General features: G+C 35.7%; 1 protein-coding gene across 1 annotated transcript in view; it reads right to left on the bottom strand.

Moving 5' to 3' along the window:
• Positions 1 to 16,853, bottom strand: part of CAMK4 (calcium/calmodulin dependent protein kinase IV) — a 219,255-nt gene that overhangs the window by 108,703 nt on the left and 93,699 nt on the right. The window contains exon 5 of the mRNA XM_069096101.1: positions 5,375 to 5,447. Coding sequence (XP_068952202.1) covers positions 5,375 to 5,447 — 73 coding nt within the window. The remainder of the gene's footprint in view (positions 1 to 5,374; positions 5,448 to 16,853) is intronic.

Raw genomic sequence — 16,853 nt, 5'->3', positions numbered from 1 at the left:
AGGAAGGAAGGAAGGAAGTCCCTGATCTCAAGGAGTTTACAATCTGGCGGTGGAGACAATACACAAAAGGAAGCTGAAAGGGACTGCCAAATGGTACCTGCTGCAGGGTTATGATGTTCATGCAGTCAACACTAAGTAGAGCAGCTGAGAGCAAATGAAGAGTTGGCTGAAAAATTATGAGCCCTTTATAAAGGAATGTTTGGGGAGCAGTCTTTTGGTCTATCCTCTAAGCCCTTCAGTGGGAGGGAAGAGGCAACTGAGAGTCCTGAGGAGGTGTTGAGGAACAAAGCTGAAGGAATCTCCATGATAATAAGATTTCTGGTGATGAGCTTATCCAGGGGAAAGCTTGATGTTAGTGGAGTCCAAACCAAACAGAGGATCTGCATTGTTCAAGAGAACATTTAAAGTTACAAGTTCACAGACCCACTTGAGTATTTGAACAATATTCTGGGAAAAAATGTGTTTAATAAATTTGCCTTTTTATGTGCATTAATAATTTCTATTTAAAGTTTATTTAAAGGTATTATTTATGCTGAGAAATTGGTATATTCTTTAAAGTTCCCATTAGAAGTCTTTCAAACCAGCTTCTCAGATGTTCTGCCTATTCCTTTTTATCTTTCTATTAGACTTAACCAGCTGGGAGAAAGGAAGGGCATTATTTTCTACAATAATTGTGGCATTCTATTTCTTTATTGCAATTTATTTAGCTTTTACTTTGTATATTTTATTTGCTATGCCATTTCATGAATATATATTTAATAATAATACTGTTTCATTGTTTGTGGTAACTTTAAGCATAAAGCAGGTTCCATATTTTTCTTGACATTCTGGATGTTTTTCTACCATTGTGTGATAGCATGATTATGAGTGATGATTTTTAAAAATCTCCCAATAATGTGTTTTTAGTTATAATTTTCTTTGTGTATTCATTTTTAGTAGATGTTTCTTTTATGCAGTGAATTATTCCCTTCTTTTTTATTCATTATGTCATTTCCTTTCATTTAATTGGATGGTTTAATCCATTCACATTTAAAGTCATGATTCTCAACATTGCTTTCAACATTTATTTCTTTTGTATGTATTTCGCCTCAGTTCCTATTTTAAGTCAGCATTTCATCCATAAAATTAGTTTCAAGTAAAGGGTTTTTCTCTTACCATAATCTGTGAATTTGATCAATCATCTTTTTTTTTTTTTAATATTCAAAAGTTCTAGGCAGTGTTTCTTCTTTCCTGTGGAACTGTGGTCAGATTTTTTTTATCTTTTTTTTAGGAGGTGGAAGAGAGCTCTGATCCTTTATTTATAAATCCTGTTTTCAAGGTCAGCAACACTGAATTATAGAAAATTTATATGTTCCTTCAAAGTTGTTTTTGCTTCTCTTCTGTATAATTTTCTTTTATTTCTGAGTTTTTAAACTCTATATATGCCATTTTCTTTTGCATGACCTGCTATTTTAAAAAGATTTTCTGTTGTGAGTTCTTGTCTTAGTCTGATTTCTGGCATATTTTCCATTCTACTCCTTCTAAAAGTTTTATTTCTCTTTTGAACTATTTTAGAGGGTTTTTCCCCCTCTTCTTTCATGATCTCTGAGCAGTCTAGAATTTCAGTGGGATTTTTGGGCTCATTTCCCTTCATAGTATATTCCTTATTCATTTTGGACTTTAAAAATAAACTGTTTATTTTTCCTTCTCTGGAAGGTGGGAGTAGGGGGGTTACACTAATTTATTTCCTTGTGATATAGACTTATACCCAGACCATCTCTCTTGTACTTTTTGCTTTTCAGTCTTTTTTCTTGTGTTCCATGTAGCTTGTCTCTGGCTTTCCTCTTTGCTATTTGTTTCCTTTTCTTTTCCCTTTTGTTTCTGGAGCATAGTTTTTCTCCTCAGATTCCTAAGCCTGAGTGCACTCAGCATCCTTGAATTTGGAATGTAGGGGTCCAGCTGGTTTCTTCCTAGAGCATATATATCTTCAGAGGAAAGGCCTGGCTATAGCCGGATTTCTTCTATCCTCTCTCTTAAGTATGAAAGTTCCTTGCTTTCAAACCAGCCATGCAAGATTCAGCTTCTGCACTCTTCCCCAATATACATACATTCAGTTGTACTTCACTTCACAGAGGTAGACAGAATTATTGACCTCTGCCTTTTATTTGGTGCAGGTTGTATAGAGTGGGTCATTGCTAGCAGAAAGTGGTTATAGGCCACCATGACTGAACCCCAAATTTCAATCATATGAAATTATCCTGGATGGATAGGTTGGGAGTGAGAAGGATGAGTAGAATATTAAAGTATTTAACTTCTCTGTTCTTATTCAATGGCACTTTTACCTTTGTGCAGGATTGGTCTTTTTATCTTGTTGATTCAACTGGAATTACTATTAATTTTGTGCATATTTCCTTCTTTTGATGCTGTTAGGTTAGAAAAGATATGCTGAAAATAACTGGGTAGCCATCTTGCCATTTATATGACCAAGTCACAGAATTCTAATCCTTTTTTCCTTTAGGAAGTCTTAGAGAAAAACTTAAATTTTTCTTATAGGTTTATTTTGCTAAAATAAAACCAACAATTACAATTCTGGTATTTTTTTTAGTCTATCTTTCAAATTGGATTTTGTTTGCCATGTGTAATGGAAATGCAAATTTAAAGATCTTCCTTGCCCCTAGGCCCTTTGACAGGCTTAAGAGACTCTGAGAACCTTCCTTGATTTGAAAATATACTCTTCCCCCTAATAGGCTGAACGTGGTCACATGGAGCCTGTGGCAGGAAGCTTGGTGTTCAGGAATGCCCACACCTTGATGCTGTGTGATTGGGCAGTGGTTCAAGAGGGTGGTTACATTCTCTGAGCCAGGAAAAGGGTATATAATCCCTGATGGGAGGCTTTGCTTTGGGGCTCACTTTGAGAAGTGTTGTGTGATTTGACTAGATGAGACTCTGGGCAGCTGTTGAGAGCGAACCCCCCCCCCCCGCCCCGCCCCGACTACTCCCCTTCCTTTGAAAACCCAGATATTGATGCTTCCCTCACTGGTAACTGTGATTTGGTATGGATGTAATGGTTGGACAGTTTAGAAGCCTGTCTGTTTGATCTGTTTCTCTGTCTTGTAACTTCTGTCTGTATACTCTGAAGTTTGGGGTGCTGACCTTTTTCTCCTGAAATAGGTAAATGATATATGTTTGATTGATTAAAGTAAGCTTGTTAACCCATTTTGAGTTGCTTTCCTTTAGAAAAGCAGATCTAAGAACCTGTGTTGGCAGCCACCCTGGGGATGCTGGGATGCTTGCTGCTACACCATGATAGTCAATTTTGCCAGTTTTGGTCTAAGAAATATTTTTCTAAAGATACAGAATTGAGACATCAAGCAATTCATTTATCACACCTGAAGAAAAGTTTGGACGTTCAGGTCCCTACATACTTCACAGATACAACCTTACTTAGGTATAGTTTCACTGTATAAATAGATACTCAGTTTTATATGGAAAGCTTTGTTAACCAGAATACTCACTGGTCCATGAAAGAATCCTAGAAATAAAGTAACTTGGACAATGACTTGAAGTGTTACATGGAAGAATACTCATATCTAAGTGATGATTGGATGAAGAGTAAAACCAAAGTGATTTGCTTTAAAACTGGCATTCTGAAGAATGGATTTTTGAATCAAATTTTAGGAGAGGAGATAGAAAGAGAGAAGGAGGTGGGGAAGAAATTATTGGTAGAAGAAAATAGCTCATTTACAGTTATGAATATAGGAATAAAAAGCAGGGTTGAGGCATGACAGGTCATTTTATTTGACTGAAGTAGAATATATATTGTGGAGTAATGAGAAAGGACTTTGCTGAGATGGGAAATACTTCAGTGAACAGGATAGCGACATGGTATTTAAGACAGTTTGGATTAGAGCACGGAGGCACAGAAGGTAGAGAAACTTGGGTAGAAGGCTATCCTGCAGTTACTGAAGTACAACATAATAGGAACCTGAACTAGGTTCATGCTTATAAAAAGAAAGGTATTATTAAAAAAAAAAAAAGAAAGAATTGACAAAAATTTGGTGAATGGATGTGATGAATAAAGTAAAGAGATAAATGAAAAATGACTTTGAGGTTATAAGCCTAGGGAATATATAAAGTGGTGATGCCATAGACAATGATGGTGGAATTTGGGGTGACTGGTGGGGGAGGGAACAATAATTACAGTTTTCAACATTTTAAGCCAAATATTCAGGAGCCATATCATGAAAAAATTATTAAGCAAGTATGTAGGATTTTCCCATAGTCATCCCTCTCCTCCATCTCCCTCCAAAAAACCCTAACAACAACAAAATATAAATTTGACAGGATAATTCTAAAAACTCAACTAAAGCCAAATCTTATTTATTCAACGGAATGTTTAGATAGAATACAGTTTTACTCTTCCCACCAGCTTTCTGCAGAGATTGTGAAGGTTTTTTTTTTCCTTTGGTTTTAAAATTGTAGTTATGGACACAGGGAACTACTTTCTTTTAAATGGGTTTAGTTGTGTATGTGATTGATATGCCAGTGTAATGCCTGTCAGCCAAGCCTGGTTTCTCAGTGCACTGAATAGCTAAATTTTAAATGTTAAATGATGGTAAATAATAGGCTACACTTTAATCCTGGACACATTTTATGAATTTTACTTTTAACTGCTTACATTAAGCAACTTTCCTTGAGATCTGTCCTACTTATTTGGAGAATAATTTATTCTGAGTTTATATTCAATAACTGAATCAATCAATCATGTATATTTCACCAGCTATCACCCTCCTGAATACATTCGAAAGGTTTTAACTAGTAAAGTCTCAATAACTGTGGTATCTCTGATTCTTTTTATCCAAATAAGTTTCTCAAGAAGAAATGTTTTATAGCAAACATTTATAAGTATCTTTTTGCCTCTACTAATGCTCTGTCTAGAAATGCTATGTATTTAGAATTGTTGTTTCCTTCCCAAAGCTAAAATTGCCATGTTTTGTATCCATTTTGTGTGCTGTTGGTCCAATCAGGAAAAAAAAAAGTTAATACTACTAGGTTAAAAGTTCCAGGATATATATTTATCATGTTATGGGGAAAAGCAGATAAAAAAAAAAAACAAAGGGGGAGGGAGGTGAGGGAATCCAAAGCTAATATCCAGTTGTTTAATTAGAAAACATTTGGCTGAGAGAATTCATTTTAGTGAATATTTTTGCCACTCAGGGATATTTATATCAATGAAAAAGGAAGAAATCAATAAGAAAATAATATTTTCAGATGATTTCCTATAAAAATACTGCTGTCGTGACCATTTTATCATTAAGAATTACTCTGGGAAGGGGAAAGACTAGTTGATGAGGAGTCTTAATACTTAATTACTTAAGCATTACTTAATACTTACGGCAACTGCCTCCAGGATTTGCTTAACTGCCTGGGCCGCATCCCGCTCACTGTAATAGCCTTTTTCCACAATTCTAAAAGAAATCAGGGAAATAGATTCAGATAAGATGTAGTCTGATGAACAGCTAGCCAAAATATAGTAACATTCAAATAGTTAGACTGGGTTATCATTTTCCCTGTGAATTAAGGAGTTTAGGCATAGAAATGTCTTTAGATCCCTGCTTCCTGTGGGGGAATAAAAGGATTTCTTTTGCTTTGTCTTGGACTATCAACCTTCTACTAAATGCACTTAGTGTTACAAACTTGCCTTTTATTTTTAAGTCTTACTTGGGGCTTGTGTCATAGAGATACTGTTGCTACTGCTGCTGTTGCTGCTGCTACTGCTACTACTACTACTACTACTGCTACTACTACTATTACTACTACTACTACTATCACTACTACTACTGCTTTATTGATAGATCCATTATATCATCAATATGGATACTTCATCCAATGGCATCCCATCTATTCACTTCCAACCCATGTGACTCTCATCTATAACTATCAATAAGTCTACAGGCAGTTTGCCTAAAGTATTTAGGGACTTCTTCTACTACTACTACAACTACTACTACTACCACAACTATCACTAACATTAGTATTACTACCTCCACCACCACCACCACTACTATTATTATTACTGCTGCTGCTGCTATTACTATTACTTCCTCATATTTCAAGTCTCTGATTTTTTCAGTGGAGGCATTCCCTTCATTAATGTTGATTGAAACCATAGTTCTGGAGAGTAGCTGTGGCTGAGAAACCCATCACCCTGAAACTAACCAAACTTATAATCAACCTCTCTAATTTAGGTAGAATGATCCTTAGGCAACAGACCTCACCAGAGAGGGACAAAACCTTAGAGAGATATAATGGCTAGTACTAAAAAATACATGAAGAAATTCTTATACAATGAGCTATCAATATTCACAAAACTAACTTTGAATGTGTGTGTATATATATATATATATATATACATATTTATAATATCTAAAGTTCAATTATTTTCTTTTGCCAATTTGCAACATTTAAAAGATGGATAAAATCCACAAAATAATCAACTATTTCAAAGAGTCAAATGTATAAAATCACCTCTTATGTTCTTTTGACTCATAGTCAAATTCTGTGATACACCAAGGTCAAGTTCATTAAGGGAAGGACATACAATGAATTGATTTTTATAGTTTCCAAAAATCAACTAACTACTTTTGTTTCATTTAAAATACCATAAACCATAGACTTTTCCAATTCTTGGTAAATCTTCATAAGGAGATGAATAAAGCATGAAATTGAAATAATCATTCTGTGCACTTATTATAGATTAGAAAACCAAAGAAACATAATGTCAGGAAAAGGGAAAGATAAGGAAGATTTATTATTAGGTTAGAATGATCTAAGCAATTCAACAACTGGAATACTGGGGAAAAGCACATTTACATAAAGTTTTTAAATATATATTTTAATGGTGCCCTTTGCTTTTACATCATGGTCTTTTCACCAACCCCAATGAATCCTCTCTGTGATGAAGAAAAATAATAAAGCAAAAACATCTGATAAGACCATTTCTGATAAGTATATAGTATTTAGTCCTAGTAGTTCCAAAACTTGCTGTCTTGAGGAGTTAAATGTTTCATTTTCTTCTCTAGGGAATCTTCATTGGTTTGTCAATCACTTAGAGTTCAATTTCCTTCTAGTGAACTTGTTATTTTCATTGTTGTAATTATTGTGTATATTGTTCTCTTTGTTCTGATTTTGCCTCACATCATTTCATATGTATTATTCCATATTTTTTGGAATTTCTAAGAGTGGAAAGTGAGGGGAACACTTTTCAGCCTAATCAAGAGTGCATCAGTATGCCTGTTGTCCAAAAGTCCCTGCAAAACTTTCTGTATCTTTTGTCATGTTTGCTAATTTGCAAGGTGTGAAGTAGAATATCTGAGTTTTCTTTTACATTTCTTTTACTATGACTGATTTGGAGAATTCTCTCACATGGTAATTTATAGTCTGTAATTCTTTTTTTGAAAACTCTTCATAACTTTTGGCCATTTGTCTAAGGGGATGACAATTGCTCTTATATATAAATAGTAGGAGTTTGATAAATGATTATTGATTGATATGTGCTTAAATTCTTGGTGTATTTATGCTATTCAACTTTTTTCAGTAATATTTGATGCAAATATTTACTCACTTTACTCTTTCTCTTCTAATTTTAGCTTTATTGATTTTATTAATGCAAAAGCTTCTAAATTAATGTAGTCAAAATGATCGATTTTTATGTTTGATGATATCCTCTATCTTTTGTTTAGTCAAGAATTCTCTTGTTAACCATAGTTGTGAAAGATACATGATCTTGTACTCTAATATTTTTGTGCTTTGACCTTTTATTTTTGTATGTCCATTTTAAGTTTATTGTAGCTTAAAATGTAAGCTTGTAGTTTAGATCTAGCTTTGGATAAAGTATTCAATCACCAATTATCCAAAAAAAAAAAAAAGGACTCCTTTCCCCTAGTGGAGAAGAACACTTCTGGTTGGACACAAGGGAGCAAGGGCCCTGGTCACATTTCCAAGGCAGAGAAGAATGCTAGCACTTACGGCTGCAGGAGAGCAGGGGACCGGGTCATAGTTACAGGGTCAAGAGGAGTGCCAGCACTGGTGGTTGCAATGAAGCAGGGAGTCCTCCTGGGTAAAGACTAGAGCACAGATCAGGTGTGCAGTGTATAGCAGGAGAGCATACCTCTCTGCTGATCACACCACCTTGAAAGCACTGAAAACTTGGTGACCCCCAGAACTGACTCTGAAAAACAGCAACATAAAAAAGCCTGAAGCATGGGACAGTGCCTCCGCACCCTCAGGTGAGCAGACCCTAACTATAATGTAAAGTTCAAAATCAAGAAATAGGCTGGGAAAATGAGCAAACAACAAAAAAAGAATTTGACCATTAAAACTATGGTAACAGGGAAGATGAAAACATAAACTCAGAAAAAGACAATGTGAAACCAGCTACAAGCAAAGCCTCAAAGAAAAATTGTTAATTGGATCCAAGAACAAGAATTCCTGTAAGTTTTTGGTTTTTTTAAGAGATAGAAAGAGATAAGTGTAATAGAGGAAAAAAATGGGAAAATAAATGAGTGATGCAGAAAAATTATGATGGAGGGTCAACAGCTTAGTAAAGACATACAAAAATGCTGAAGAAAATAATACCTTAAAAAACAGAATTCGCTCCCCCCCCCCCAAAATGGAGTGAGAAAGCACTGAGTAAAGTGGAAAGGAGAGGTAAAAAGGGGAAATTTATCTCACATAAGAGGCATACAATGTAATGCTTTAAAATGGAGGGGGTTAGGAACACACACACATACACACACACACACACATACATACACTCAATTGAGTATAGAAATATATCTTACCCAATAGGGAAATAGGAGACAAAGTGGATAAGAAATATTGGGCCTAAGGGGAATGATCAAAGGGAGGGTAAATTAAGGGAGACAGTGGTCAGAAGTAAAATAAATTTTTGAGGAGGGACAGGATAAAAAGAGAAAGAGAAGGATAAACAGAAGAAAATAGATTGGAGGAAAATACAGTTAGTAATCATAACTTTGAATGTGAATGGGATGAGCTCATCCATAAAACAGGAGCAGATAGTAGAATGGATTACAAATCAGAATACAGCAGCGTATTTTTTCTGAGACACATTTGAAACAAAAAGACACACATAGAGTTAAAGTAAAAGGTTGGAACAGAATCTATTACATTTAATCTGATGTAAAAAAGGCAGGGGTGATAATCATGATATCAGACAAAGCAAGAGCAAAAATAGACCTAATTAAAAGAGATAATCAGGGAAACTACATTTTTCTAAAAGATACCATACTCAATGAAGTGATATAAAAATTTTTTATAGCAAGTTTCTCTGATGAAGGACTCAGTTCTCAAATATTTAAGAACTGACTCAAATTTATAAAAATAACAGCAATTTTCCAATTGATAAAAGGATACGAATAGGCAGTTTTCAGAAGAAATTAAAACTCTTGTCATATGAAAAATGCTCTAAATCACTATTGATTAGAGAAATGCAAATTAAAACAACTCTGACATACCACCTCACTCCTATCAGAAATGACAAATGCTGGAGGGGGTGGGGGAAAATAGATACAGTGATGAAATACTAGTGGAGTTGTGGACTGGTCTGGTCACTCTGGAGAACAATTTGGAACTATTCCCAAAGGGCTAATAAAGTATGCATACCCTTTGACCCAGTAATACTAAGGCTGTACTCCAAAGAGATCAAAGAAAAAGGACCTATATGTACAAATACATATAGCAGCTCTTTTTGTGGTGGCAGAAGATTAGAAATTGAGATTTATTAACTGAGTTTTCATTCATACCTTTTTCAAATATGAGCATTTTATGAAATATTTTATAAATTGAACTATTACCTAGTTTTATAACACCTCACTAAAAAAAGAAAAAACAAAAAAGCAACAAATTCCTTACCTAAGATTTAGTTTAAGGTTTTAGTATTTGAATTCTATTCAAAGATATTTTTGACCAAAGAAATCATATGCAGAGAAATTGAGAAAGGTAAGAGATGAGGCTAGAAAGATACATAAAAGAAATGCCCTTGAGGAACATAAACATCTTTAGCGAAACAAGTTTTTGGTATATACTGTATCTCCCTGGTAGAACATAAGCTAGTTGAGGGCAGGGACTCTTTAAGAGTAAATTTTTGTCTTTGTATCACCCGTGCCTGGCACAGGATCTTGTAGGCATTTAATAAATGTCGAGTTGAATACTTTTAGTTTTTCATTACTACTATAGGTTTGTTCTGTCAATGGTCTCATGCAGTTTTCTTATCTGTAACAGGAGGTTGTTGGAGTAGATGACCTCTAAGGTTTCTCTAAGGTTCAATTCTCCTATTCTATGATTCAGTGTTTTGAGTTCTAAGTTAAGGAGAAAGAAAAACACAGAGACCAATATAACTAACTAACCTAGATATTATAGTTCCATACTATTACATAATTAGCTAAATTAGTAACAGATTTTAAATACAACGATGATAATGGCTTCTGTTTGAACATGCTGAGTTTCAGATGCCTTAGTGACATTGAGTTTAAAATGTTCAAAAGGAAACTGGTAATAGGAGACTGAGGCTTAGGGAAGAGACTAGAACTTTATAAAAAGATCTTTATATAAAGATCTGAAACATTCATATAGAGATGATCTGGGGATCTGACAAGGTCACCATGAGAAAATGTAGAACAGAAGAGAAAAGGCCTAGGAAAGAACTTTAGAGAACAACTACAGTTAGGGGTTATGATATATGTAATAAAGGGAAATCCCTCTGTGAGTATGAAGAGTGTGCTCAGATGATGGAATCCACAAATGGAATGGTCAAACATTCTATAACTGGTCCCAGTATGATAACCACATGGTGAAGTTCAACCTCTTTTGATTGACTATGGAGCTGGAACTGGGGTGCATTCAAAAGGCACTGTCCAGCTAGAGTGAATCTCAGAGCCTCTGAGTAGGATAGGGATATTTGTCCCTCTCTTGCCTATAACCAGTATGAAACCTGTCTCTGTTGTATTTATTTGTTCCTGCTTTTATGGGAAAGGAATTAGAGATGAGTATGGCCTTGTGAATTTTAGAAGATTGGCAGAGTGAGCCACAAGAAATCCAGGGATTAGAGTCCATGCTAGTTTTTGCTGCAAGCCAGGTGGCAATTCCAGAGACACCTGCTCAATCCAGTTTAACAGTAGCAGAGATGCAGACTCAGCTATTGATCAACTATGCTTCACTTGGAAATGAACTCAGTGGGGCAAATGCTATGTGTAAATTGTTTCAAGTCTGAGCCTAGGGACTGAAGAAGTACAAGGAAGAGTTCCCTCAGGTGTTTGGGGAAGATATCTGTACTTCTGTTCTTGTTATATCTTTGAAGTAAATATCCCTTAAGAAGCTAATTAAATTAATTAAGTGGAACTGGAGTGTAGATTACTGGCAGCTAACACTAGATGGAACATATTAGAATGGGAACTTGAGCCAACAGCATCAGAAAAAGATACCTTCGACCCCCCAGGTCCTCAGGGTTTAGAACCCTGGGGGAGGAAAGTATCTGGCTTTACTCTAAAATAGTAAGTCCAGCAACTTACTAAAACTGAATCAAAAGCCAGCAAGGAGATGAAGGAATGGTCAGACAAATAAGGGGAAAATCTAGAAAGAATAATTAGTGCCACAAAACCCAAAGAGGAAAGAGTATATAGAAATTGTTTTTGTTGTTATTGTTGTAGAGTTAGTCCGTTCTGTCTCTTTGTGACCCTGTGACCCATAGCACGCCAGGCCCTTCTATCTTCCACAATCTCCTGAAGTCTGTCCAAGTTCATGTTCATTGTTTCCATGACACTATCTATCTATCTCATCCTCTGCCATACCCTTTTCTTTTTGCCTTCAATCATTCCTAACATCAAGGTCTTTTCCAATGAGTTTCGTCTTCCCATTAGGTGATCAAAATATTTAAGCTTCAGCTTCAGTATTTGACATGCCAGCAAGTAACCTGAATTAATTTATTTTAAGTACTGACTGATTTGATCTCCTTGCTGTCCAATGGACTCTCAAAAGTCATCTCCAGCACCACAATTAAAAAGTATCAATTCTGTGGTGCTCAACTTTTCTTACAGCCCAACTCTCACAGCCATACATTGCTACTGGAAAAGCCATGCCATGTCAAATGGAGCAGATAGGTCCAAGAGGAAGAAGTCTAGGAAATGACCAACAGATTTGGCAATTAAGAGATTGCTGAAAACTTTAGAGAAAGCAGTTTCATTGGAATGATGAGTTTAGAAATCAAATTGCAAAAGGTCAAGGAGTGAGAGGAAAGGAAGTAAAAGCAGTCAAGTGTCTACAGTTTTTCCTAGGAATTTGATTGAGAAAGGGAGAATAGGAAACTAGAATGGTAGCTTGAGAGGATGGTACTGTCTAGTGAAGGTTTTGCTTTTTAAAAAGGTTTTGTTTTTTAGGATAGGAGAGACTTTAGCATATTTGAAGGCAGTTGGAAAGGAACCAATAGAAGATTGAAAGGATGATTGAGATTATAATCATCTCTAGACTGTGGAAAGTGACAGCGATCAAAGTGCATATGCAGTGGGACTGAGATAGCATTGGTTTAGTGAATAGCATGTTTCACTCGGAAGGAAAGAGATCTGAATTTGAATCCTGCCTTGATATTTATAGGGAGAGTGTCATTTAACCTCTCTGCATTAAGAAAACTTCATTTTCTCATCATTAAAATGGGAGGATTGGATTCAATGACCACTAAGATCCCATATAACTATTTATGAGTCCGTGGGTTGGCTTTGGTAAGGAGAAGGGTTACATCACTGTCAGAGAGGTTTTATTTTTATAGCTTTTTTAGAATATAAAATTATCCAAATATAAGAAACAGGGAAAAACTCATAAAAGAAATGGGGGCCAAGAGAGGGGAACTGTACAGATGATGTCACTGATATAGGGAATTATTGGTAAAAAAAAATTTGTGCTACCAAAGCAGATGGGCATTGCCATGCAAGCTATGCAGCACAGTCTTAGAAAGTTGCTGGGGCACTGAAAAGTTAAACTGACCCTCAAGGTCATATAATCAGTATATATCAGAGGTCCAATTTGAATCTATATCTTCTTAATTCTGAGACTAGCTTTCTAGCCATTATGTGATATTACTTCTCCTAGAAGAGATTAGTATGGGAGGGGAGGGAAAGAGTAAAAGGTTATAGGATTTAGAACCAGAAAAGAACTTAAAGATTATCTTTTTTAAAGAGATTTTTTTTTCCAGTGAGAACATTTAGGTTATTGCTTGCTGAAAAGATAATGAAAGTTGGTTGAAGAATAAGAACTTGAGTTTAATTCCAGTGCTGTTGTAAGCAAGTTGTGTTGAACAAAGCCATTCTTTAAGACACTTTTCATTTACTTTCAGTATGGTTGTCTATGCACTGTAGTAGTAGACTGTGGTCATGATAGTCTTCAGTGTAAAAGTGCTATGCTGGAATCAATACTTTATTCTACTAATTACTACTACTGAACTAGATTTTATTCCCTTGACAGTTTAGGAGTATAGTATATACACTGAACTTTTGGAAAACCCAGAGGATTACTGATCAATGTGCTATGCATCATAACAGCATCCCACAATAGGATATCCTAGGACAGTGTAGTATTGATTTTCAGATTTTGTATAATTGCTACCTCACTATCTCATGTTAACTCTATTATTCTCTTTCAGCGCTGAAACAAAAAATTTGACTTTTTGAAATATTTAAACATTTTGAAATTTTAGAAAATATTTTCATCTTTTTCTCCACATAGTTGAAAATTTTGCTTTCTATGGTACTTTCATGGAACTTCCCAAAAAGCAAATATATACCGTGGATAGCAGTATTTATTATTTTTTGCAATTAGAAAAGTATCCATTTAAAAAAGTAAACTTAAAGCATTTCTTATTTTATTCTCCCCATTGCATTTTCCCCTCCCCACTGCTCTGCTGTATCCTGGACAATCTTCCCTACTCCTCCTCTCTGTCTTCTCAGTATTGATTAACAATTTTCATAACATAGGCTTTTCAATATAGTGGCTTTAAAAGGTTAATCCCAATGCTTACATCCTCTACTATGGGCAAATAAGTGTACTGTAGACAGAGGTGAAATATTTATGCTTACATCATAGCTCTGAGTTTACACAAACCAGGTTGTCTATGGTTCATGCTGCTACCCAGGGTTTTCCCTAAGAACATCAGAATTTGGTTCACATTTAGGTCACTACAAAAAAAAAAAGAAAGAAAAAAGACCCTCAGCTCTAATGCAAATACTCACAGAATCACAGAATTCCAGAATTAGAATAAATTACAATGACTTATCTACTACAACCCATACCCTGCCTGAATGAAGGACAGTTTTTATTTCACCAAACAGAACATTTGAAGGAGCCTTACCCAAGTTTATATTTCAAAGTCCCATCTACAAGAAAATGAAATTGATAAATGTTTTACTTAAATCTTGGTGATTATATTTCTACCATTCCCACAATCTATCAGTCTGGTAACTTCATTTTAAAAAAGGAAATGGAATTCACTTGGCATGACCTACTCTTTTTTTGTTTAAATTTGTTTGTTTTCAGTAAGAAGCATTTATTTTCTCTTTTTTCATTTTCTCCCCTCCCAGCTGGATTAAAACAAATAAAAATGCCTATAACAATTATAAACATTCAAATAAAGTAAATCCTGTTTTGGAATTTAGAATCCAAATTAGAATTAGAATCCAAAAATATACAGCAATTTAAGTATCTTCAGTCTATAACTTCTGTGTTAGAAGAAGGCAAAATGTTTATCTTTATTACTCTGTAATCATGATTTGGGCATGACTAATTCTAATGAAGGTCTTTATTTTGACAGATTTAATTTCTAGATGTTAATTAATTAAACATAATAGCATAGATTTAGAGTTAGAAAGGACATTAGAGACCAGATGAGTCCAAGTTCCTCATTTTACATGATTAGGACACTGAGGCTGAGAGGTTAAGTGATTTTCTAAATGTCTGGGGGAATATTTGACCTGAGGTCTTTCTGACTCTTAAACCTAACTCTGCACCATCTACCTTTTCCAGGAATCAACATGAAACTTGATAGCCTATTAGTTTTCAGACTCCATTTTCTTTCCTTCTTTTTTTTTTTTTGAAGTATTCTTGTCAACATTTTACTCTCCCATTTTTGAGGTACTTCTATTCCTTATGATCCTTCAAAGATCACTGCCTGTGGCACAGCAATCACATTTTCCAGTTTCTCACTATCAAAATTTAATTAGTGTTGGCCAGATGACTGACATAAACTCCTTAAGGGAAGTTAAGTGTTCTCTTAACTCTTTATTTATCTTGGTAATCAAATTCCTGTAGCAATATCTGTTCACTCCTTTCTAGTCTAAAAATCATTCTTACTGACAGTGGAAACAAAAACAAAATATTAATTTTGCCTTCTCATCACCAGATAAAAACAACTTAGGTTTCTAGAGAGTCAAATATCCCTTCTGATGGGCCCTATCTTCTCCTGGTACCTATATAATACTCCAGACAGGGCACGGCTCTGGATGGCAAGGTCAGATCTGTTGCTCTTGTGATTGTTCTGCTCCTTATTGCTTCCTAGTTCCTATTCTCATATGCCTAACTTTGCAGAAGGTCCTTGACTTTACCCAGGAATTCCTTCATTTGGTCTAGTATATCACAGCTAACTCTGGTTCCCTGCTTTCAGAGTCAGGCCTATTATATTTCATCCCTCACAGGGTACTCCAGTACTCTAAGGAAGTTCAAAAGTCTTTCTAATACCCCCATTATCTAAGTTCCCCATCACTTTTAGAGTCCCAAGATTAACTTATACAAAAGGATATTTACTTCAAAGATATAGCAAGGAAAAATGTATAAATATTTCCCCCTAAACTTCAGGGCCATAATATCCCCTATACCACCTTGTTGTTGGTTTTCTGGGGGGACAGGAGGAGGGATGGAAAGGGTAAAGAGGAATTAGGCTCACAGCTTAGCTCAGTTCCTACATAGCATTCGTCCCACCAAATTCAAGTCCAAAGCTGGCCATGCTGGCTTCTGCTGGGCAGGCTGCAACACCAGGCCTGGATTCTTGGACTCCTGGATCCTTGTGGCTTGAACTCCTGGGCAAATCAGACATTCCACTCCCTGGACCTAGAACAGAAAAGAACGAACGAAAAGGCCAAAGACCTAGGCCCATTTCTTGAGATTATATGGCCTAAGTGAGGGAGGGAGGAGCCATTAGGCCTCCCCCCCTTTTCCACATGGTGTAATTCCCTCAGATGGGAATGACATAAAAGCTACATAGGTAATGAATAAGGCTGGTTTTAAAATGATAGTCAGTCTCCCTATGCAGTGAATGGAAAAAGGATTATTTCCAGTCATTTGGTAGGTGGGTGCAGAACATCATTTATGCTTCAGGCTAGTCTCTGACAACAGGTCCCCAGCATCTTCCATGTGATTGTTGCCATATTAAGTTGTTTAGACATACAGCAAACATCCATTATACTGGCACTGGCACTGTCTTTAATTAGTTCTCTGTTGGGGCTGCCTCTGCAGTGCTACCCTCCCTGCAGGGCATGTGGTTCTCCAGAGCAACCTCATATAGAGGCCCACGCCTCCCTCCAGGGATATGAGTCTGCATGTCTGTCTATCCCATCTCCTTATTCTATCACTTTTCAGCTCTTTAGTCCTATAAATCTATTTGTATTCCCACATCCTGCCTTTTAAAAGTCAAAACTAGGAGAGTATCTCAGGGATAGGAACTAGTCCATCATCATCAAAATGATCCTTAGTTGTCATCAGTGTGGTGTCAATGGGACAATAAATACAAAAAATAATAGTTGACCCCATTCTCAGCTCTG

Source organism: Petaurus breviceps, unplaced genomic scaffold (assembly GCF_028583685.1).
Source record: "Petaurus breviceps papuanus isolate PSGF00001 unplaced genomic scaffold, PetGlider_PUasm1.0 229, whole genome shotgun sequence".
Taxonomy (NCBI): domain Eukaryota; kingdom Metazoa; phylum Chordata; class Mammalia; order Diprotodontia; family Petauridae; genus Petaurus; species Petaurus breviceps.
This window is presented reverse-complemented; position numbering and strand designations above follow the sequence as displayed.